We start from the raw sequence: 26504 nt of genomic DNA on the forward strand, positions 1-26504 counted from the left end.
TATTTATATTTTTAACAAAATCACAATAATATTCAAACATAAACCCTTTCCCTAAGGAGGACAACTGAACCAGTGCTCCATGCAGACACTAACACAGACACACATTCTTAGGTTTGTGAATATAGACTCCACTCTTTGATTCAGACCTCAGGCTATCAATAAACAGCCATTCCTCTATGACTTGTGGTCATCTACAGATCCAGCTACAGACAATTCTTAACTTCCTTGCAGAGGAAATCAGTTGTGGGCTAAAATATTCTGCTACTGAGAATAATTCACAAGTGCCCTCATTGGAGAAACACCGACACACACAGACACACACAGTCCCGCGGTCACTGCAGAAACAATGGAAACTAGAGACCCTCTTTGTTAATGGCATTGTCTAAGCTGAATGGCTAAACATAGGAAATAGGAAGAGCCACACACACACACACTCACACACATAAGCCCCTAAATCAGTCTTAATCAGTGTTCTTGAATCATTAATCTGATTCTTTTAAATACTTGATTGTGTAAACTCAATAAAAATTATTTTGAAAATCTCCAAAACTACAATCTGAAGTCACCTACATCACAAGTTGTTTGGAAGGGTTTCAAGAAAAAAGTCTCTACTCTCATTCAAAAAGAAACTCAAGCATCTTCAGTTTGCCAGACACTATACTGGGACTTCAAATGGGATCGGGTTCTATGGTCAGATGAAACCCAAATAGAGCTTTTTTGGCAATAAACAGCAGAGGTGGTTTTGGAGCACACAGAGAGGTAGCCATATGGAAAAGTACCTCATGCCCACGGTTAAATATGGTGGTGGCTCTTTAATGTTTTGGGGCTGTTTTTCTGCCAGAGGACCTGGACATTTTGTTAGGATACATGGCATCATGGACTCAAATATCAACAGAAACTGAATGAAAACCTGACTGTCTCTGCCAGAAAGCTTAAAATGGGCTGTGGTTGGATCTTCCAGCAGGACAATGATCCAAAACATACATCCAAATCAACACAAAAATAGTTTATGGACATCAAATCAAGGTCCTGCCATGGCCATCCCAGTCCCCTGACTCGAAACCCATAGAAAACCTGTGCTGTGAACTGAAAAAAAAAAAAAAGTCCACCAGCATGGACCCGAAATTTGAAGGATCTGGAGAGATTCTGTATGGAGGAATGATCTCAGATCCCTTGCCATGTATTCTCCAACCTCATCAGGCATTATAGGAGAAGACTCAGAGCTCACATACACTGTATATATGAATGCGCACACACACACACCATGTATGTAAAACTTACAAACAGGCTTTTTAAGTACGTGTACATCATTTGGGGAGGAAACTGCCTGTGATCAAGTGTCCAGTATTCCAAATCATTGTTTGTTTTATTAGTTGATGGAAATGTCTAAACGTTGCAGGTATGTTCGACGTACACTTATTGCAGCATTTATTGTCCAAGTAAAAATATATGTACATCCGGAATCGAGACAAAAACCTCATACCTTTTCCTCCCTGTACAAGAAATCCTTCCAAAATACACAAGACAACATTTCAGCCCTGTTAAAAGAAAGACATTAAAAAAAACTTGACACGTGCATCAGTGCTCTAACTCACTCAGAGTGCTATGTAGTGCATACTGATTGTGCACGTGTGTGCGCGCGCGCTTGTGTGCACCGCAGCCGTCGCGGGAACGCGCATTTGAAGATAGTCGCCTTAAAACAGCAACCGAACGTACACATAATAATCACAAGATGTTTTAATCATTTATAAACTGAGTAAACGTCAAAAGTAACGAAATGACTCGTGTTTTTCTACACATTTTACTACGAATAACAACCTACACAAATCAGTAGCGCTCTCACTCCACGTCACTTTCTGTTCACATTAAAGTCCAGATTTAATTAGAAAAGTGTGTTGTAGTTTTGTTTAGCAATTGTTTATCAGCAAGGCAATGAAGGATTCGACAAGCTGGCAAAGAAAAAGTTGGTGAAATTCTTCCAAACACAGAGGACAGAGACTGCAGTGCTGTTTAAGTCCACTAGATGTCCTCAGCGTATTAAATATTTCTGTTTGTCTGTATTAGTTCAACCTACAAAAGAAGACTAACTATACACTACACTACTACATCTAATGCAAAACGTGGCACTACCGGAATTTGCAGGCTATAGGATATAACACTTGAACAGTCAGGGTGAATCACATTGGGTGTATTTAAGTGTATGAGTTCAGACGAAGCCAATTCAAAAGCCTGCTTTCGAATAGCCTCCTTACATCAGCCTAAACAATACTCAATACAATTATTATTATTGTTTGTTTTTTTTTACATTTTACATCAATACAAATGTTACATGATGCTGATACATTTGTTACAGTCTATCAGCACGCCATCTTACAAGCTTCTTCTGTAGGCTGAACTAATCCTGACAGAAATATTTAATACGCTGAGGACATCTAGTGGACTTAAACAGCACTGCAGTCTCTGTCCTCTGTGTTTGGAAGAATTTCACAAACTTGTTCTCTGCTAGCTTGTCTAGTCCTTCATTACCCTGTTGATAATCAATTGCTAAACAATACTCCAACAAACTTTCTAATTAAATCTGGGCTGTCATTTGAAAAGAAAGTGACGTGGAATGAGAGCGCTATTGATTTGTGTAGGTTGTTATTCGTAGTAAATTGTGTATCGATACCAATGGTCACCAACCCTGTTCCTGGAGATCTCCCTTCCTGAAGACTTAAGATCCCCCTTCCTGAAGACTTAAGATCCAACCATAATCGTGCCCACCTGACCATCTAATCATTACCTTAAGATGTTCTTGATCAACTAAAACAGATTTGTTAGATTTTGGTTAGAGAAACCTGCAGGAAGGTAGCTCTCCAGGTACAGGGTTGTTGACCATTGGTATCAATACACAATTTATTATAACAGGGTTGGTGACCACTGATTTATGGTTTTTAATATTTAAAATCCACATTTCTGAAAATTTTACTTAGGGTTCTGAATTTTTTAAGTCTAAACTTCTACCCCTAGCAATTTCAAAACATAGGTACACAGATGTAACTTTATAAATACAACATAGAAAAATTGCTTAATGGGCCAAGCATATAATTCAAATATACAAAATTTATATTTAAATAGTTCTGGCAGCTTCCCAGCTCCATATTTCTATACCCTATAGAGCACACCACAACACTTTTGTGAAGAAATTTATTGATTTATTTTTAAATCTGACTCTCTTAAATAGTGGAGAGAATGAGCCAAAATTCAGGACTGTCTTGCATACCATATTCATATAAAATGATTGGCATATTACTGAATCAGACATTCATATATCAAATTTAAATTGCTACATTTTTATTTGTTAAATACTGGCACCAGTCCCAAACTTTGGCGCCTACATTACAATATTTTTTTGTAACGTTAATAAAAGAACAAAAGCAGTTGATGCCATTTAGGACTTTATTAGGCAAATGAATGGAAAATGTCCTTTAAATACAATCAGGAATTTGACACTGGCCAACCTCACTTCCCAAAACAAGCAATCTTATTTTTAACAGTGTCTTTGAAGCAGTTAAGACAAAGCCACCAGATGTTCCCCACCTGAGTACTGCAGCAGATAGTAAACACAGCATGTGGAAAAATCTGCTACATCAGAAATCATAACACAGACCCCAATCAGATGGTATGATTCTCCCTTTGCAAAAACAAGGATGAATTGTTTATGATGTTACAAATGCCCAAAATAAAATCTTACAGGCTAGTTTAGATTTGTCTTTTATGGCTGCAGATCATGTCTCGCATGAATTTTCATGATTGATTTTCAGTGCAAGAGTTCAAATAATATGGAAATATAACTTCAAAAAAACCTACAAAAAAAATTATAATGAAAATCACATGACATGCCACCTAACTTTGGGATCATGCAACTTTTTAAGCTTTGAGACAATGAAAATCAATAATAGTGATATTAAAGTGAGATCGCAGCACAATCGCAGTGTACCACCATGAGGCGCTTTCATGTCACTGCTGAAATACAGATCCACTGGGACAGATATATGTGCCTATTAAAAGTTCTAAATTATTATAATAAAAATTATGGATAAAAGCCGAATGGATTATTTTAGGGTTGAACGTCCCTTCAGACACCTGATTGTAACAAATTAATACATGTTTGAGACAGGAACAGAAAAAGAAAAAAAAAAACACCCTTGATTGGAAGGAATTTAAATACTTTGTGTGTGTCGTTATGGATTGTATATCAGCGTTTAGTATATTTTAGATTTTTCAGATATTCCTAAGGCTGGGAAATACGGTGATCCATACTGCACTATACTGCTTTAGAAATAGAGAATAAAAAAAATTTACTAATAGGGAAAGTCTGAAATGAGGTATAATGCTTTGAATGAAAACCTACAACGATAAATACCAGCTTTTTATGGCATTATATTTTAAATGATACTGTTCTGAGTTTGAAGGACTGTATAACTTATGTGAATTACTAGATCTTGGAAAATAAGTTTAATGATCGGACAATAGAGCACAACAAGATCAGGAATCACCACAAAATACTCAATTTTTGAAATCTATAGGCCCAAACTCTATGTACATTTTTTTAAATATATATTTTTTATTTACTTATCCTTAGGGCACTTCAGCAAGAACAGACACACGGAATGTGCTTTCTCCAATTTTAAAAACACCAAAATCTATATTTGCACTGTCACACAGAAATAAATACAGACCATAGCTGCTCACGTTTTCAGTTATGGTTAAATCAGTAACGCAGTATATTTTGCATTAAACATTCTGCAAAGATACTTTTGTTCTGGCACTGTATAAGTACTATAGCCAGCATGGACCTCCCACCAGCAACTGACTAATCTTGGGTGTAAACACACCAGTCTATCATTTCTACATTTTCCCTCCGAGTTTCGTGTTGATGGATATGGCTGAAATGGCTCCTAGGCATTCGATTTTAAATTCTGTACCAATACTTTTAACAAAGCAATTTAAAGCAGTCAAGTCAGAAGTCCATTCTATTTCCTCAAAAGAACATTTTTCCAACAATTTCCTCTTTAATAAATATTTTAGTCTCTGGGGGTCCTTTGTTGAAAGTACAAGCTGAATTCAGTCAATTTCATATGTAATTATTTTTCAAGCTGTTAAAGTTTTTGTAAAACATCTACAACTAAAATTTTGTTTTTAAAATAGAGATGAAGCAGTGTATGAAATAAAACATCACAAAAAAATTATAATCAACAACCACCTGTTAAAAGGAATCTTTCAGTCCATTATCATTTCAATAAAAAATACCATCCCATAAAGCACCGATAAATATATATTCAAATGCCTTTTTTATTCTGTATATACTTATATCTATGTGTGTAAAATAAGAGCAATGCACAGAAATCTAATATAACGTGAAGAGGAAAACAAAAATCTGAACTTAAAAAAATCAGTGAAGTTTACATCAAAAAAAGACATTTTATTTTCTTATCTATGAAAATGGTTAGAGGAAGGGTCATTGCACTTCCTCAGAAAGAACAAGTTAAAACTGGCCCACTCATTAATGAACCCCTACATTACCCACTACCCACTGGATCAAAGTTGGCCCTTGTCATTACATGTTCATTCATTAAGATGGCCCCTTCCTGGAATTACTTGCTTCTTTATAACATTGGCCGTCAGCAGAAGCATGTGAAGAAAAACCTGTGCAAAACTGCATTCTGCCTCATTCGCTCTCTCTTTGTGGTGCCCTTATATACAGTACAGCTAGCTCAGTGTATAACAATTCAGCGTGCAGACATTTCAACACCTCAACCACGGGCCAACATGCCCATCGATAAACAATTGTAAAACCAGCTCTAAAAGAATATTCTATAGTTAGTATAAAGTGGCTAGACAATCTTTTGGACTTCTTGCCTGTGGCATGAAAAACATGCATTCCGTTTCTCTACCTTCACCTCCTCATCCACCAACCAAACAAACGGACCGTAGCAATACCACAGACCAGTCGGCTTGTTTGTGCGTGTGGGATTCATGGAGCCGTGAGACGTCTGGTTGCATGCTTATTGCTCTAAAGACACTCAGAGAGAGAGAGAGAGAGAGAGAGAGAGAGAGAGAGAGAGAGAGAGCAAGAAGGAGGAAGGAGGAAGGAGGGGGGAGGGGGGGAGAGAGAAGAAAGAAAGAGTCTGCTGGAGATGGAAAGACAAAGAGGTAGAAAGTCCAAGAAGTAAGAGAGGGGCAGAAAGACAAAGAGGAAAGTGAGAAAAAAAGGCATGAGAGCAACGGCAAGTTATCGTGCCAGCAGCTTGATGAGGTTAGCACACATCTCGAAGAACTCGATGGTGTGACTGCCGGGCCGTGGGCATGTCTCTCCCCCTGCCGAGTCAACTGAGGATGTCAGTGAAGAAGCAAGAGAGCCCTCGGCCTGTCTAGCCCCACCCACTGGGGGTGTGGAGGGGGCTGAGCTTTCACCCTTTATCCCCTCTTCCGATCCATTCCTCTCGCTCTTATCGTTCTTTAGGGTAGTCCGGTAGTTGCCAACCGAGCCAGAGCGATGCGGCGTGGCAGTACCTGACTTCGTCTCCAAAATATCATCTAAAGTGTATAATAAATAAATAAATAAAATAAAAAATTAAAAAGGGGTGTTCAAAACACAAATTAAATATGAACACAGACTGAATACATTTAAAACGATGAGTTTTCCCCTGTATTAACATTTTATGCACAGAACACAAGCCAAAAAACTTGCTTGCTTCCATTAAACTGACCTTTGCAACAGAAAGGTCGTGTTTGACACAATGCCATAAAAAAAGATCACCATTAATGTTTTATTTTGTTTAGTTTCCCTGATATTTCCATCATAGACTAGTAGGGTGACTAAACAGGACTGGACAGAATCTAGTTTAGATATTGGTCCGTTTCTTATTATTCTTTCCGACCTTGAGAAGTTTACTGTGAACACTCTTCCCTCTCTGTTCCCTTCTGATCATCTTTTCCACTTTGTGCCTCTGTAACTCTTCCCAACCAGGTACAGACAGATAAAGCCCCTCACCATTTGCGCATTCCTTTGTCTCCCCGAATACCATTTGCATGCATTTACATACCTTCCCAAATAACATTCCATGACTTCCTGAATACCATATATGGAGGTATTCCTCTCTTATGTTGATATACTTCCAGTTAAATGCAAATATGCCCTTCTGCCTAGCCAATCAATAGTTAACCCATCGTCTCGGTTGTGGGTCAAGCATGATATATACACTGCCTTTCCTTGAATAAAAGAGAGCTGTTCCCATTAGAATTGGGTGTGTCTGTGCGTCATTTAGCAAACTCTCCCAAGGCCTTGGTGTGGGAAGTGTTTGGTGGGGCAAGGGCACAGTTTGTGTGTATATTTTCGCTTTATCTCTCCTTAATAACCATAACCCGAAGATCACAAATCCTAACAGAGCTAATCTCCGAATTCAAGATCAACAGATGACAATACAGAAATGAATCACATGGTTATGCCAAATTGTAGGAATTTTAAAATGTCTTAAATCTTCCATTTTCCATCATATATAAACATTTATATTTTCTAGAATTAAGAAGAGAAAGATTCTCGTCTCATCTTCAGTCTAGCTGCTTAGTCGGAGAGTTGAGTTGGAAAATGAAAAGCTAATCACGTCACTTAATTAATGTGTAACTGTCGTCAAAAAGATATTTGCACTACAGCTTTTCTCAAAATTTCCCATAACACACAATTGCTCTGTTAAAGTCAAATGGAAAAAACTGTCAATGTGTAAAATGTTACATTTCCATCGCCTACTTCAAGCACCTGCAAACCTTTTTCTACATAGAATATTAACCTTCTTTGCGAATACTTCAAGATGAACAATATAAAACAGCTCAATTCAATAATAATGATTCTTTTTTCTAGAGCTGCCTGCATTACCATCTATGCTCCTGAAGTCCAGTAGATAGGTCCTGCTGTCCACTTGGTAAAGCTGCAGGCTCATCTTGGTTTGCAGGCCTGTAACTGGGTTCTTCCTCCGCACACGTAGATAATAGGGATTAACAACCTGGAACCACACAACATAATCCAGTTTCTCATACCAGTATTTTAATACCACTTTATACTACTGACTACCGCCATCATGTTAATGTACTAATGTTAAAAATGATCAGGACTCATCCCTGTTGTCTTAAGAATGTGTAGCACTCAAAAATATACAATCGTGTTAAAAAATAAGTACATCCCATGGAAATTGTTGGCTTTTTGACATATTTGGACAAGCAAACATTTGATTATCTTTGAAACTGTGCCTATTAAGTTGATATATTTGAACAAAACCACAAGGAAAACAGCTTTTTCAATCATTTATTCAACAGAAATATCAATAGATGTGATTCTTCTGTGGAAAAAGTAAGTACACCCTTGGCCTCAGAAGCTAGTATTGCCCCCTTTAGCAGAAATAATTTATTTTAGGCATTTCACATAATAGTCCACCAGGCTTGCTGGAATTTCTGATCAATCTTCCATGCAATATTCTTTCAGTTGAAAGATGTTTGAAGGTTTGCTTGCATGTACTGTCCGTTTCAAATCCCCCACAACATTTGAATGGGATTCATATCCAGGATTTGACTAGACCATTCCATAACACTCCATTTCTTCTTTTTGAGCCATTCCTAGGTGGATTGGCTAGTGTGCTTAGGATCATTATCCTATTGAAAGGTCCACTTTTGGTTCAACTTCTGGAGAGATGGCTTCACATTATCGTCAAGCACTCTTTGATATGATGCTGCATTCATAGTTGAATCAATGAATGCAAGTTGTCCAATCCCTGATGCAGCAAAACAACCCCAAACCATAACATTTCCACCACCGTGCTTCACGATTGGTATGAGGTGCTTCTCCTGAAAAGCTGTGTTTGGTCTGCACCAAACATGTCTGCTGTTACTGTGGCCAAACAACTCAATCTTGAATTCAGCTGTCCAGAGGAAGGTATAAGCACTTTGTAACCAACAGTTGCAAGACTTATTAGCAGATCCTGTGACGAAATTTTGGGGTTCTTAGAGACTTCTTTTTGCATCAAATGGTCTGCTCTTGGGCTGAATTTACTGAGACAGCCAGTCCTGGACAAATTGACGGTCGTTTGAAATCTGCACCATTTGTAGATAATTTTCCTTACAGTGAATGATGTATTTTTTTTCTGTTTTTTTTAAATGGAGATCTTTTTAAATCCCTTTCCAGACTCCTAGGCATCACGAACCTTTTTTTCTGAAGGCCTTATAGAACTCTTTAGTTCTTGGCATTATGACACCACACACCTCAATAGCAAAGGGAACACCAGACGCTAGATATGAGAGGGATATAAATAAGACCAGTTCCACCTGCACTCCCTAAGCAGGTTCTAATCACTGGCACCCAATCTTGAACACCAGATTCTAATTTTATGGATTTGAAGGTGTGATAAATGTAGGGGTGTACTTACTTTTTCCATGTACTGATCTGTTTTTTGTTAACTTAAACTGTGAAAATTACTATGTCAGTTTTATATCAGTTGATAGTGTATCAACTTTTAATAGGCACCATTTCAAAGAGGATCAAATGTTTGCTTGTTCAAATATGTAAATAAATAAATAAATAAATAAATAATTTTAAAACTTATACGTATTATTAATAATTTCCATGGGGAGTACTAATTTTTTCACTTGACTGTACTCACTGTTCACTTAAATAGCAACACCTGTACACCTGCTCATATGTGCAGTTATCCAATCAACCAATCATGTGGTAGCAGCACAATGCATAAGATCATGCAAATACAGGTCAACCTTCAGTTAATGTTCATATCAAACATCAGAATGAGGAAAAAGAGTAATCTCTGTGACTTTAACTGTGGCATGGTTGTTGGTGGCAGATGGGCTGGTTTGAGTATACCAGAAACTGCTGATCTCCTTGGAATGTGCAGGTGTACAGGTGTTTCTATTAAAGTGGACAGTGAGTGCATATGTTTTGCAAACTTAATGCTGGTCTCAAAGTTGTGTGGAGGCTGCGAGACAGAACATGTGAAGAGCTTGAGTCATATAAAGCACAAGAGTTCATTCTGACAATTTATTTTTCCTGATCAGTTAAGAGCGTTAGCCAATCAAACAGCAGTTAATATTGTCCGCCTAGTAAAGTGCCACCACATGCTATTAAAAGAAGCACTGAAAACTAAATGTGAACACCTGGATCAGAAACAGCAGACCATTTTAAAATTTGACCAACTCATTCATCACCCAACACAAAAACCTAACAGCGAACTGTTCTACTAAAATAAAACCCTGCACACAGACTTCCTCGGCATTACTAAAACGATTAGATCATGTTGTCCAACTCTGCATAATCTTTCAGGAGTAGAATGTTGAATCCAGGGTCCTATCAGCAAATGCTTTAGATAAATAGCATACAGGAAAAAGGAAAAACCCAAAGCAGTGCTTTGAAACATTAAATGTAAGTGGAAAGCAAGCTAAAAAAAGAAATAGATTTAATAATATAAGGTTAAAAAATAAATAAAAAACTGGCTGATAGCTTTTCTCACTCTTCTGTGGTTGTCCATTAGGGACAAATAATATATAAAAACCTTGAAAGAACTTTTACCTTCCTATCCCATCTGAGGATGTTCTACTGACTCCACCCCCCAGCCCCAACTTCCACCTTACCTTCCACTCGTAGTCAAGTTGCTTCATGGCCCGGCATACTTCGCTCATGATATCATTAGGTCTGCTCTGGCTGCGGATGCCTAAGTGCCACTTAGCACGGCGAACACCCAGGTGCTTGGACTTTTGGGGGTTGAGTTCATCTAGAGTATGACGGGGTCGCGGTGGTTGAGCTTCAGCCACCAGGAATGGCACTCGCTCCGGGTGAGGCTTGGCAAAGTGGTGAGCAGGCAAATCATCAAGGAAGGAATCAGGGGGACTTGTGGCCAGGTAGAAGTCTTTGGCTTCACTCATAATTCGCCGGTTATCTATGATCAGATGGTAGGCAACCGCAAGAGGGTCCTGGTTTTTCTGACTATAGAGAAAACAAGGGTAAAAATTGGGAATGGGATGGACAAAGACATTTAGCTGCCAGTCTATATTTTACTTGTATAATGTACAATCACCTAGTACTTTATTAAGAACACCTGTACACATACTCATTCATGCAATTATTTAATCAGCCAATCGTGTGGCAGCAGTGCAATGCATAAAATCATGCAGATACAGGCCAGCAGATTCAAGTAACATTCACATCAAGCATCAGAATGTGGAAAATCGTGATCTCCTGGGATTTTCACACATAGCAGTTTCTACAGATTACTCAGAACGATTCAATAAAGAAAAAACATCCAGTGAGCGGCAGTTCTGTGAACGGAAACGCCTCGTTGATGATAGAAGTCAACAGAGAATGGCCAGACCCGTTTGAGCTGACAGAAAGGCTACAGTAACTCATAACCACTCTGTACAATTGGGGCAAGCAGAAAAGCATCTCAGAATGCACAACACATCAAATCTAATGGCGGGTGGACAAAAGACCACATCAGGTTCTATATCCGTCAGCCACGAACAGAAAGCTGAGGATACAGAGGGAACAGGCTCACCAAAACTGGCCAGTTGAAGACTGAAAAAAAAACGTAGTGCAGTCTGATGAATCCCGATTTCTGCTAAGGCATTCAGATGGAAGGGTCAGAACTGGGTGCCAACAGCATGAATCCATGGACCCAACCTGCCTTGTGTCAACAGTCCAGGCTGGTGGAGGTGTTGTAATGGTGTGGGGAATGCTTTCTTGGCACACTTTGGGCCCATTAATACCAACCAATCATCACCTGAATGCCACAGCCTATTTGAGTATTGCTGCTGACCATGTACATCCCGTCATGGCCACAATTTACTCATCTTCTAATGGCGACTTCCAGCATGCATCATGTCACAAAGTAAAATTCATCTCAAACTGGTTGCATGAACATGACCGTGATTTCAATGTTCTTCATTTGCCTTCCCAGTCACTGGATCTGAATCAAACAGAACACCTTTGCGATGTGGTAGAAAATGAGATTTGCAGCATGAACGTTCACCTGAAAAATCTGCAGGAAGTGTGATGCAATCATGTCAATACAGACCAGAATCCCAAAGGAATGTTTCCAAAATCTTGTGGAATCTGTGCCACTAAGACTTGTGGCTGTTTTGCAAGCAAAGGGAGGCCCTACCCAGAATAGTGTTCCTAATAAAGTGCTATGCGAGTGTACATTTCTGATTTTATACCGATTTCTCCAGTCCCCATGTTAAACATACACACCCGTAAAGGCAGTTGAGCACCTCCTCCTCTGTGCACTCAAACTTCTCACAGACCTCCTTCAGCGCTTCTTCGTCAATCATAGTGGTACTGTACGAAGCATCCTCTGGAAATAGATACTTGGGTAGCTCCTGTTTGAACCACTCGTCCTCCCTAAGAACAAGAACATAGAAAGACAAACTAGTACGACACATACTTTGGAGCTACACATAATGGCCAGTTTATTAAGTATCTCTGCTAGACACCTGCAAATACTGAAATGTAGCCCATCTGTTGCTCTGCAGTTTTTCAGGCCTCCTTTAGATGCGTGTTAATAAACGTGACAATGACAATACAGTTAAACATTTAAAAATCCTGTTTTTGAGATCAAAGGTAGTGTTAATGTTATTTTATAGTTTACACACATGAACATTATATATTACCATATATTCAGTGACCAAATAGCTTAAACCATCAAAACTAGCACTGGCGGAAAAACTACAGTACTGTGCAAAAGTTGTCCTCAGTAGTCTCAGGTACACTTTGTGCTGTTTTGTAAGGAAATTAACTGGTATATTTTACCAAAGCATCTCGGAGAATCTACCACAGTTCCTCTGGAGACATCATCAGAAGCCTTAATTATGTTTTTTTTGTCTGAAACATTTACTCACATAAAACCATTTATGCTTTAGCATTAAAAAAAAATTGGAAAAATAATGTTCTTTGTCTTGGCACTGACTCAATAATGCAGAAGTTATAAAATAATATCTACTTATAACAAAATTTTATACTGAAATGGTACCACAGATGTTTGCACAGTACTGTACGTAAACTCTTAAGGGAACCCATTACATCCAGTAGCCTCAACTAGAGGCTTCCCAAACTATTTTTCGTAACTATCCGTTAGATGTTCCGTTGTATCAAGATGTTCAAGGTACTAGGGTTGTCACGGTACCCAAATTTCAGTACTCAGTACCAATACCAGTAAAATTCCACGGTACTCGATACCAAAGCAAAACACAAAAATATGCTAATTAAATACCACACTATTTTATTAACATACAAGTTAAAGATCAATATAAAACGTATTTTTTAAAAAAAATGACATTCTGTACTTCAAGTATTTAATTATTAAAGCTACTAGAGTTATCCAGACAAGAGTAGAAATGTTTTTCTGACTGACTGACATCAAAAACAAACAGTGCTAGGCACACATCTATCATTTTCTAACACATAAATTTCAGATATATAGCTTATCAAAAAGCCTCTGGTGTGTACAATTAATAAACCCCATCATGTCCTCCCATTTATTTTACCCCAATAAAAGTTAAAGCATTAAATGTTTAAAAGGACTCCTAAAAGTATTAGCTTTAAACGTGCGTATGCTAACCATTAAGTAAGCAAAAACGAGGATATTTTCTTGCAATTATACACTCCAATTAACCTATGCTACAACATTCATAATGCAACCGCTACCATAATTTTAAATTCACCTGCTTGAACTGCGTGAATAAACACTGCGGGTAAGCAGCCGCTCTTCCTGAAAGCACGGTTAATCTATCCGCACATAAATTTTAGGGGCTGAGGCTTTTACACACTTAGCGGTAATAGCACCAAAAGTGGAAAACGGTTTCGGACACAGCCATGGTAACTGGGGGAGCTGCTGCTGCTTTGGCTCTTCGTGTTGCACAGTGCACCCATGAAAAGTTACCGACTGACTACCTGTCAGGCAGTGCATCAGTACCGGGTTGACCCAGTAGTACCGATACTTATGAAAATCTGGTACCGTCAACTTTTTATCTTTTTAGTTCCGATTTGGAACCAAAGTACAGGTACTTTTGACAACCATACAAGGTACTACATAATGTCTAGTGTCTTAAATAAAACAACATCCTGGGATTTTAAGAAGAAAATGTTCTGTGCATCTGTGAATACACATGTGGCTTTGGGTATGAAAAAGAGGGAGGTCTCACCGGATCTCTTTAATGGTGGCTCTTTTCATAGGGTCCACCTGCAGCATGTGCTTGAGAAGGCTGATAACTGAAGGGTTCAAGTACTGTGGGGTGAAGAAGATGCCATCACAGATCTTCTTGAAGAGCGTTGGCACGTGGTCATCATCGAAGGGCAGCGTCCCGCACAGCAGAGCATACAGGATCACTCCACTGCTCCAGATATCCACCTCAGGTCCTGCATACAGCCTAAGCACAAACACATGCAAACATACACATCAGCTAAGATACAACCGAATGTGTACAACAGACCTAAAAATGTTCATGGAATAAAAGGAATGAAAGTAAAGGGGCAACAAGACCAGTCACATAATGGAAATAAAAAGATAAGCACATCGAAAGAAAATGCACAGAAGGATTGAACAGTTCTGCCAAAAAACAAAACAAAACAAAAAAACACTTCTTCAAGGAAAAGAAAACATGTAGCATATGGTCTGTTGCAGGAATTTATTTATATAACTGCAGAAAAAAAAAAAAAAAAAAAAAAAAACATAATACAATGAAAATCATAAAAATATGACCTGGAGGTCCTTTTTTATTATTAATACTGTGGTGGAAACCATAACCTACCAACATTTTGGAATATATACAGTAACTCACAAAAGTGAGTACACATTTTTGTAAATATTTGATTATATCTTTTCATGTGTCAACACTGAAGAAATGACACTTTGTTACAATGTAAAGTAGTGAGTGTACAGCTTGTGTAACAGTGTAAATCTGCTGTCCCCTCAAAATAACTCAACACACAGCCGTTAGTCTAAACCGCTGGCAACAAAAGTGAGTACACCCCTAAGTGAAAATATATATATAAAAGGTTTCCTGTATTTTCTGACAGGCTTTAAAGGTCTTTGTGTTTATGTGTTTTGTTTCACTTTAAAAGAAACAAAGGGAATGGAGCAAATAGTTGATAAAGAGGGGCGGCTGTGGCTCAGTTGGTAGAGTGGGTTGTCCACTAATCGTAGGGTTGGCAGTTTGATTCCCGGCCCACATGAATCCACATGTCGAAGTGTCCTTGGGCAAGACACTGAACCCCAAGTTGCTCCCAATGGCAAGTTAGCGCCTTGCATGGCAGCTCTGCTACCACTGGTGTGTGAGTGTGAATGGGTGAATGAGACAGTGTAAAGCGCTTTGGATAAAAGCACTATATAAGCGCACCATTTACCATTTAAAGAGTAAAATACTGTAAATAAAAAATACTGTACCTCCCTGAGATGACTTCAGGAGCTGCGTAATTAGGGGAGCCACAACTGGTCCGCAAGAACTCCCCATCCGACATCATATTTGACAGTCCTACACGAATAACACACATGCATTGAGCGTATGATCAGTTTTTAATGCTGTTAAAAGTAAATGGGAAGGAAAAACTGTAGACACTAAAAGGAACACAAATATGTAAATATTCAAGATCATTTAATATTAATTTTTTTTTTAAAAATGCTTTGTTGCTAACCGAAGTCGGCGATTTTAGCATTCATATGAGCATCCAGGAGGACATTCTCTGGCTTGAGGTCTCGGTGTACCACCATGTGTCTGTGGCAGTAGTCCACTGCTGAAATTATCTGCTGGAACAGACGTCGGCTCTCCTTTTCATCGAGCTGGTAAGCAGAACACAAGTTTTTCAAAGTCATGAAAAGATTATAACAATGTGAAGTGTCATAGAGCATATTCATTGTGGTACTTGCTGCAACAATGCGTCAATATGCCATAGAGCACATTATACTGTAGTTATGGCCTGCATTTTCTAGTTTGGTCCAACCTGAAAGGCAGCTTGGCTAGCAAAGTGTAGCTAGTTAGCAAAAACCGTTAAGGACAAATTTTGACAAATGAAAAATATATTTTAAAAAAATTAATAAAAGGATTTAAAATTATCCACCCAGATTTACTTCCATATTAATCTTTATAATTATCATGTGATTTCCTGTTGTGAGTTGACCATTTTTTATTAAACTTGTTTTATAGACATGTCTATTTTCACTTTGGTTAACAGTAACGGTAACAGTAGTGGGATTTAGATCTCACTTCATCTCTGAGAAAACTCGCTGAGACCCTGCCCAAACAAGCTGGTGATGGAAAAGCACCAGTGGCAGCAGGAGAGCAAGATGAGATGCAGCAGCGGTTTAATCATTTAGTCTCTCCAGCTCTCTCACTTCTTCACCTGCGCACACTGTTTAAACAAACCAGGTTCCAAAGCTTCAACTTTCATGTTAATATCACCGCCAACACCATTGGGCTGGTCATTTCCTAGATCGGTGACTAGCCAAGCCAAACCTCCAGCATAACAAGCCACAACTGCATTGTATAGCTGCTTTGCATTCTGGAAACTTGAGCCCAACATTTGTTGTCTCCTCTACTTCTACACTGGATTTCTCATAAATATGACGTACAACGTTGCTGTAAAATAGCAAGTGAGAAAAGAAGTGTTGTCTTTTGTTTTTACTAAGTAATGGTGAAATCTGACTGCTTTCCCTTATGTTTTAGATCCTTGAAATTTTTTCTCTTGTAACTGTGCTAGTAATTTCCCCTTATGACTGCAATTTCTCAAAAAAAAAAAAAAAAAAGCAACGCCATCCAATACATTACCACCAGAATTGTTAAGCAACTACTTCAATATAAATGCAAAAGGACATTGCACCATATTGCATACAGTTACCCAAATTCATATTTTTATTTTGAAGAGACTGTAGCAGTAAAGTTTTTCTACAGATATGTGTCCAAAAAACCAGCAAGGTAAAGGTCAGCTGTGAGTGCTAATTAGCAGCTCCTCAATATTTATTACCACCATAAGAGACCACAGGCTCACCATCCTGTTTTCATTTGGTGCAAAAGAACAAGGTTCACAAACATCCAAAGTTCACCTAGATATGGTTAACCACCTGTGAAGTTGGCATGTCCTTTCCCCCATTCAGTGAATTCCACCAGGCAAATATTTTTTAACGTTTGGTCTGATCACTGCTTTAGCTGGAAAAGCAGAAAAGTGTCATTTTCAGGTATCAAATGCTATGTCCAAACCATAAATGCTGGCACAGGCGTAACATGAGAATCATGTCATGCTACTGAGTTTCTGAGGATAGGCCACTTCCTACACACCACTAACCACTACCTCTGTATGAATGCACTACAGTGGAACAACCCATCGACCAGAACCTCCATATGAAAGAGTATCTGACAGACCAGCACTGACTCTCTGGCTTTCCGTGCTGGTGTGCAGCCATTAGTGTTAGTGCATATTAAAAACACTGGCATTGGAGCAAGGCATGTATGGATCTACGGAGTCAATCTCGGTTGCAGGAGACGTTCGTTTGACAGCCTCCTCATATAAAAAAAATTATTCATAAATACAGAAAAGAAACAAAGGAAAACAAATACACAAGAATAAATTTGGGGGGAAAAAAACATACGACAATGTAAATAAATAAACTGAATTTGTAATGGCATACATTCATAAATAAAATGAAAATAAAGTTACCTAGATAAAAAACCTACTCATAATTTATGCACATATATATACACATACATACATACACACACACACACATATATATATATATACACATTATATATATATATATATATATATATTACACACACACACACACATATATATATGTGTGTGTATAAATTATGAGTAGGTTTTTTATCTAGGTAACTTTTTTATTTTCACTTTTTACTTATGTTGGACATAAGTAAGAAAGTCATACCTTTCCATTTTTGCAAATATAGTCAAAGAGCTCTCCCCCAGACACATATTCCATAACCATAAATATGTCCGTCGGTGTGCAAATCACCTGGTACCTGCAATCACAAACAAGCAAGAACTTAGATTTATTTCTAGAGAACATACAAAGGTCAGAAATAACATTAAAACCACCAGCCTAATATCGTGTAGGTCCCCCTTGTGCTGCCAAAACAGCTCCGACCCATCAAGGTGTGGACTCCACAAGACCTCTGAAGGCGTACTGTGGAATCTGGGACCAAGACGTTAGCAGCAGATCCTTTAAATCCTATAAGTTGTGAGGTGGGACCTCCATGAATTTGACTGGTTGGTCCAGCACATCCCACATATGTTTGATTAGATTGTGATCTGAGGAATTTGGAGGCCAAGTCAACACCTTGAACTCTTTGTCGTCATGTTCCACAAACCATTCCTGAACAATTTTTTGCACTGTGGCAGGGAGCATTTTTCCTGCTGAAAGAGGCCACTGCTATTAGGGAAAACCATTGCCATGAAGGAGTGTACTTGGTCTGCAACAATGTTTAGGTAGGTGGTATGTGTAAACATCCACATGAATGTCAGGACCCAAGGTTTCCCAGCAGAACATTGCCCAGAGCATCACACTGCCTCCATCGGCATACCTTCTTCCCATAGTGCACACTAGAGGTCGACCGATAGTGGATTTTACCAATACCCATAACCAAGTTGGGCAGGACCTACCAATAACTGATTAAATCAACCAATAGTTTTTAAAATTGAAATGGAATGAAAATATTCAAAGTAAAATACTGCTGAAATTTATTACAAAAATAAACAGTACTGACTGTAGCATGAAAATGTACTGTACTTTTATAAATACTTATATATTAAATATTAATAAATACTAAAGTAAATAAAAGATATACATCCAAACTGAACCAAAAAGTAGCACTCCAAGTAACAAATAAATATAAAGACATAAAAAATTATTCAAAGAACACGTCAAGTAATAACTAAATTTGTCAGTGATAGAAAAACTATCACTTACTATTGGTGTGGATTTTTCTTTATAACCAGCAATCTGTTATCTGTGCCAATTAATCACCAAAATTGATCAATCGGTTGGTCTCTAGTGCATACTGGTGCCATCTCTTCCCCAGGTAAGCGACGCACATGCACCTGGCCATCCACATGATGCAAAAGAAAATGTGATTCAACAGACATGACCACCTTCTTCCATTGCACCACGATCCAGCTCTGATACTCACATACCCACTGTAGTTGCTTTCGGCAGTGGACAGGGGTCAGCATGGGCACTCCGACCGGTCTGAAGCTACACAGCCCCAAAGGGATAGAGGAGCCTCTCACCAGTTCTCCTTCCTTGGAGCTCTTTTGGTAGGTACTAACCACTGTACACGAGGAACACCCCAAAGACCTGCCATTTTGGAGATGTTCTGAACCAGTCGTCAAGCCATCACATCACAATTGGCCCTTGTCAAATTTGCTCAGACCCTTACGCTTGCCCATTTTTCCTGCTTCCAACAAATCAACTTTGAGAACTGACTGTTTACGTGTTCCTAATATGTCCCACGAGATAAACAATGTTATTCACTTCTTCTGTCAGTGGGTTTAATGTTATGGCTGTATGTAAAATTCCTGCATAAGCTATATGGTAAATAAACACAAAGACTGCTAAATCAGTACATGTTAAATATGTACAAAATTAAACAGAATCTTATGGCAATTATACAAATAATATTCAGCTACACAACAGTGAAAACAGTCTGGATGCATAGAGGGTAGATAAGGTGAGTGGACAACATATGACCTGCTAAGATACATATACCTGCCTACATAAGCATACTAAATGAGAAACAGAGCAGTGTAAAACTAGCAATGGAAGAAAAAGACAAGCATGTTTGCATGGAATCTGATATTAGAAATAATACAAATACTTTCTCTCACCTGAACGCATTAAACGACTCAGACGGCTAAGTATGACCATACTAGACTATGTACTGTGCTCTCCTGAGAACGCTGTAGGGAATTTAGATGCATAACTATCCGCAGACTCGCAGGCTGTTTCCGAAACAAACTAGAATCTAGTTAACATAACTGATGCTAGAAAATAAGGCATGAAAAAATTATGCTCACATTGTACGTTTTATTTTTTTTCCCAACGGCAAGTGTTTTCAGTCAGAAAACACAAATCAAATTTCCACTACAGCTAAAAATAATAATAATGATTAATTAAAAAAAAACTTTTTAAACTGTTTCTTAACTACAAACTTAACAGAATGTTCATAAATACATAAATTTTGGTTTTGTGCAAGTCAAAGTTAATTCTTAACATAGTCAATTGAGTATCTGTAGTGACTTCCAGTGTATAGTTTGGACAGATCATATAAAGGATAGAATACTACTAATAATACTAATACTAATAATAATAAAGCAAACAGGGCAAAGAGTCATTGTCACTATTAAGGATTGTTGTGTTATGGGTTTCATGGAATTTCTAGGTGTGAATGGTCCTGTGTGTGTGTGCGTATTTGTGTGTGTGTGTGTGTGTGTGTGTGTGTGTATTTATAGATTAATACAGACACTGGTTATATGAACAGTAAAACACCCTGCAAGGAGTCTCAGCTGATGGAAAGTATTAGGCTTGATTTCTCTATATATCAGAGGTAAATAAAAAACAAATCCAGGACAAATTTAGAAACTTCACTTGAAGATATATATCCATCTTATATAAAAATTTCTTACATTCTCTCTTTTCCCTTATTCTGCATCAATGCACTTAATTTGGTAACTAGCTCACCATATCTTATTATGGCATTAAATAGTTTGATACTTTTTAACCTGTTCAGCTTTCCAGGCAACCAAAACATGCGACTACATGGCACATTAAAGCTTTTACTTGTTAACTAACAAATTTATTATTTGTCCACCCTTGATATGTAAATCTGTATTTTGGAAAAAGCACAGTATTGAATCAACCATTAGCTGGTTGGTTCAAGCTCTTTTCTCAAGCCCGACTAAGGGTAAAAAGCAAATCCTCCCCCTCCTCAGTCTTCTGTAATTATATGTGCGGCTTTTGCGCCTCATTAGAAGAACCATGAGAAAAATGCTACTTTGGTCACGGGGGAACCGACTGCGGAAATACACAACCATGAAAACAACTCTGACGAAGCCTCTCGAACAGACCGAGTTAGAGTTCAACAACAACCTAGCCCATTTCTTACACACCAAACCCTGAAGGAGCATTGAGTGAGTCTGAGTGCAATAAGGAAACAGTGAAAGAGGAAACATAATGTGACTAAGCAAGGGAGTCAGAGGGTGTGAGAGGTGGAGGCTGAAAGTGAGGGAAAAGATGCAAGACAATGTCAGTGTGTGATCTCGAACAAGAGGCAAGGCTTGATTTATTAAACCTCGTCAATTAGGGAGCATGAATTGTATTGAATAGCTCACTACGTGTGTTACGTTTTCCTTGAAATCATAAAAAGCCAAGTTAATCCATCTAGGTTCTTATCTATTTTTTATGTGAATATAATACACAGACAAGGACATGACAAAATGAAAAGCATTTAGATAAAATTAAAATATTACCGTCCTATCTCAACTTTACTGAGCAGTGAACAGTACTGCCGCTGCTACTTACAGTTTAATTATGTGTGGGTGTCTGAAGAGCTTGAGGTTTTGAATCTCACGGCGAATCTTGCCCACTACATCCAGACTGCGGATCTTCTGCCTGTTCAGGATCTTCACAGCTACCTGGTGCTTGGTCAATTCATGCTGGCCCACTACAAGGAAACACAGATTGTTTACACATTTCATTTAAAGACATATTTAACAATAAGGACATAAAACAAAACTCATGTGAGAAACCCTGGACAAATGTATTCATATCGCGCAAACCATAAAAGGTGAAAAGTGTTTTGCTTTCTTCAACATGGAGCATCACATGGAGGCAACAGGCCAATCCTGGCACATCATTCTGAAGTCAGAGTTCATCACATGTAACAGATTCTTCATCACACTTCCATTTCAACAAGCTTTTCAATCCACGCTGATATCTGCTGCACTTACTGCACTTTCCCCCCCACCGACAGCATAAACTTGGCAGACATGCATTCATATTCCACCCTTACATTTTCTAAGTTGTTTTATTTAAAAATCATACTTTATACACACACACAAAAAAAAACACACTAAATTTTGTTTGTGATAGAATTTGTTTTTTTCCCTGTTCATTTTATTTATCGGTTTCATTTAATTTATTTATCTACAGTAATAAAAAAAAAAAAAAGTATTGCTTATGACTCCCAGATCTTCTACATATTGTACACTACAAGGCCAAAAGTTTGTGGACACCTGACCATCACACCCATAAGTGCTTGCTGAACATCCCATTCCAGATTTAGTCTCCCTTTACTGTTATAATAAACACCACTCTTCTCGGAAGACTTTCCACTAGATGTTGCAGCCTGGCTGTGGGGATTTGTGCTCATTCAGCCTCGTGGGCATTAGTGAGGTCAGGCATTAACGTCAGGCGAGGAGGCCTGGGGTGCAGTCAGCATTCCAATTAATCCCGAAGGTGTTCAGTGGGGTTAAAGTCAGGACTCTCTGGAGGCCAGTCAAGTTTCTTCCACTCCCACCATGGCACTGTCATGTATGAACAGGTTTGAGCCTCTTAGATCCAGTGAAGGAAAACTGTAATACTACAACATATAAAAGACATCCTATATAACTGTGTTTCCAACTTTGTGGCAATGGTTTGGGAAAGAACCACATATGGGTGTGATGTGCACATACCTTTGGCTATAAAGTGTACATCATTGTAGAACCCATGTAGTGCAGCATGTACTTAAAGCTTCATATGAGAATCGGCACGAGAAAAAGAACGAATAATAATTTATTAACTTGAAAACTGATTGAGCATTGTTAAAATATATGAAAATAAACTGTGCCATTAACAACATACTAGCATTCAGATCCCCTTTTCCCTCCACATGAAAGGTCTTTTAACCAAAGAGTTTAGCAAAAGAGCGGTTTCAGACTCATGTTAGACTCAACTAAAAAGTATTTAACATCCAAGAGGCAGACAGGAAGTGCTGTTTCTTCACAACTAGGCATGTGGCAACAACCAGTTAGACAATATACCATCATTTTCGGCACACACCACACTGTTGTCATAATCACTACCACTGTCTACAAAGGCAGCATATCTGTACTGAGAGAGTGCCACTCGGAAGGCAGCATAATAACAGTCTTCGACAGCACCGAGTTTTATTCCAATAATCCGGAAATCCATTTGTAAGACAGCAAATCCATTATCCCATTCACTGGATGAGCATTACATGAACGTGTCAGACACAACTGACGAAACTTGTTTCTTTGATAGGATATTAGGACATCCCCATGATAAAAGGTTTAGAAGTTACTGCAATAGTAAAAGAGAAGCGAGCAAAAAAAGCCTTTAAATTCTGCACAACAGGTACTTTGTATCGGTAATACAGACAGATCAACAGAAAAGGTGAAAGAACAAAAAGAGAGCAAAGACAGAAAGTGCCGATTTGTTGACCTGAGCAAGATTCAGGTAACACATTAACTTGGCAGCCAGTCGAGCACGGTGGAGCGGCTCATCGACTCGGGTAAACCGCCTCCAGTCCGACCGATTCCTCGGCAGAACCACTTCTGGATTTTTTATTTTGGAATTTTCAGACACTGAAATTATATTCAGAAAGTTGGTGCACACAAAGAACTGTAAACAACTAGCGATCCTGTATGTTTGGCTAGAAAAGTTCTACACTAAAACACAGCCAGCTGATGGAGATCTTCATTTGTCAGCATGAGAAAGCAAAAAATGAGGCGTATTCTTGCAAAGACATTTGAGAATATGAAAGGGCTTGTTGGGTAAACAAAGCCTCATTCACAAATTCTCATATATAAAGAAACATCTACAAACACACGACCCAATTTACAGCGACGGACACTTCACTGGATTTGAAGGGTTTTTTTTCTATTAAAACAGATACATCAGTCCGTACAGGATTGTGCAGTTTTTTTTGTGTGTGATTGCTACGGCCAAAAATGCTTTAATGTACTGTGGGTTTTTTTCAAAATTTGAGTTTTTTGTGGAAAACGACTTTAATTGGCAAATGTACAAAATTGTTTTGCATGGTCTTTCGCAGTGATGTTTGTTGGTAAATGAGACCTTGTAGCTTAATCCGTGTTTAACGCACATGAACCAAAGGGGGCTTTGGCTGATCACGTCGCATGACGCGGCTCGGACCAAATCTGTGGTAATTTGGCTCCACAGAAAACAACAAAAATTATTATTTTCCGTCTGTGAAGCTGTGAGTTCATTGATGCAAAAAGATGGGGAATGAAGGTCATTATTTAATAATGAAGATTATGTTGAGAATTATGATGAGGAGTTCCTGCTCAGCTTCATATTAGCTCAATCAGAGCTCAGGGCCTGCAAACGTGACAACATTAAAGTGCACCTATTATGGTTTTTCAAATATTACCTTTCAAGTAGTGTGTTATAGAGCTGTTTTGTGAATGTAAAAAGTCTGCAAAGTTGTTTTTTTTTTTTTAAAAAAAAAAACAAAAAAAACAAAAGCACACGACAAACGAAGTTATTGACTCCCAAAAGAAGGAACTCATTCTGAACAGCTGAAACGAGTCGTTAGTAATTCCAGACTTACTTCCTGTACTAATCCAAGTAGGTTTGTAACAACAAGACCCGCCTCTCGTCTTGATTGGCTGCTCTCAAACAGAGGGAGCTCATACCCCTTATGGTCATGGGCGTTTCCTTTTCAAACACGCTGACAGCGGTAGATCAATCACAACAGACTGTGACATCTGACCAATCAGAGCAGAGTATGCTCTCTGAAAGGAGGAATTTAGAATGAATCCTTTAAAACGAATCATTGAACGAGTCATTTGTGACACTTGGGGAGGAAAAAGGTTCAATTTAAATTATGAGCACATTAAAGTGTTTTTTGACCTTGTATGCATGTAAATCTATTGTATGAGAGCTTTAAAACAAAATTAGGCACGTTTCAAAACTACACACACACACACACACACACACACACACAACAACCACCATGACCACTTTCCCCTATGTGGATTGCAGGACAGTTCTTCATGCCTAGTTATAATTTTTAATACTAATACAAATACTATTTCTTGTGGTATTTTTGCTAATTAGCGTAACAGAAGATAAATAAGAGGCGACCACTAGCAGAGCTGACACTCATTAACTTGAACAGTTTCAAGTTCAAGCTTCAGCCGTACAGTCTTTGTGTTACAGGGATAAAGCACACTATATGTGTAGAAAAAAAAATAGTAACTAATACATTTGTTAGTTCCAAGTTGTCCATGTTGACTTAAAATACATTAGTGCTGGTCGGAGTCCTGACCAGGCTGACGAGGTGAAAACTTCAGCTAGCAAACAGAGATCCGACTGCAGGTTACAACAGTTTCAGAGTACACTGGGAGCGAGCTAGCTTTATTAGCCCGCACCGAGCTGTAACCTCAACGAGGCAACAGCTTAAATGAAGCCAATGGCAACGATACAAGTTACTCAAACGAGACGGGGTAACCTTGTATTTCTGCACAGAATTCTAGAAACGTGAAGTTAGCCAGAGGCTAATTAACCTGCATTAAGAACTATGTTGAGTAGCAACAAAGTTAGCTATCGACTTAACATGCTACCTATTAAGCAATAAACGCCTTAGCTACACTGCTAATTCGTTAGCTAGTTTCCCAGTTTAAGTAGCACTCGGTGTTTGATCAAGCCGAACGGTACAATTAAAACTCATGCACATCATTTACACTAGGAATTACCTTTAACTTTCCCAAATGTCCCCACTCCTAGAGTGTCTCCGAGAATGTAATGTCCGATTTTCACTCTGCCTTCATGTTTATGTTTCTCCGTCGCCATCTTCCCACTTACGAGCCCTACCTGAGGCGGCGGGCGCAGTGCTGGAGACCGATAGCGAGAGACACACAGCAAGCACACCGCTTGTGTCCCAATCCTTTCATTTTTACACATGTACGCCCTCGTACGCGCGCACACATTATAGTCTAGGCTTTCTGACGCGGTCCTGAAGGCGGACCTTAGGGTTTAGGGGTTAGAATTGGGACAGGGCCTTAACTCGTCTTACTTCCGGGTACGCATAAAAGTCCGCCGAAAAAAAATAAAACCTCTCAATGAAAAAGATTACGGCTGCGTCCGAAACCGCATACTTATCTACTATATATATATATATATATATATATATATATATATATATATATATATATGTGTGTGTGTATATATATATATATGTATATATATATATATATATATATATATATATATATATACGTGTGTATATATATATATATATATATATATATATATATATATATATGTGTGTGTGTATATATATATATATATATATATATATATATATATATATATATTGTTTACTCTGTATATATGTATATATATATATATATATATATATATATATATATATATATATAT

The 26504-nt window shown here is 38.2% G+C and overlaps 1 protein-coding gene across 1 annotated transcript; it reads right to left on the reverse strand.

Moving 5' to 3' along the window:
• Positions 1-3424: 3424 nt before the first annotated feature.
• prkaa1 (protein kinase, AMP-activated, alpha 1 catalytic subunit) lies at positions 3425-26132 on the reverse strand. Its single transcript, XM_053618162.1, has 10 exons — positions 25820-26132; positions 21621-21762; positions 17970-18063; positions 15722-15866; positions 15474-15561; positions 14233-14457; positions 12284-12433; positions 10669-11020; positions 7916-8042; positions 3425-6579 (listed from the first exon to the last, which is right to left on the reverse strand). Exons 1-10 carry the CDS (start codon positions 26025-26027, stop codon positions 6275-6277), a joined length of 1836 nt encoding a protein of 611 aa, XP_053474137.1. The 5' UTR covers positions 26028-26132; the 3' UTR covers positions 3425-6274.
• Positions 26133-26504: the final 372 nt, after the last annotated feature.

The sequence above is a fragment of the Ictalurus furcatus genome, chromosome 28 (assembly GCF_023375685.1).
Source record: "Ictalurus furcatus strain D&B chromosome 28, Billie_1.0, whole genome shotgun sequence".
NCBI lineage: Eukaryota > Metazoa > Chordata > Actinopteri > Siluriformes > Ictaluridae > Ictalurus > Ictalurus furcatus.

What these genes read in the sequence shown, in the direction of transcription:
- prkaa1 (XM_053618162.1), bottom strand. Translation starts at nt 26,027, where the DNA reads ATGTGTAAAAATGAAAGGATTGGGACACAAGCGGTGTGCTTGCTGTGT. An exon ending in TGCTAAAATCGCCGACTTCG is followed by an intron (nt 15,562 to 15,721) that starts GTTAGCAACAAA and finishes TTATTCGTGTAG; the next exon opens with GACTGTCAAATATGATGTCG. An exon ending in AACTTGACTACGAGTGGAAG is followed by an intron (nt 8,043 to 10,668) that starts GTAAGGTGGAAG and finishes GTGTGGTTCCAG; the next exon opens with GTTGTTAATCCCTATTATCT.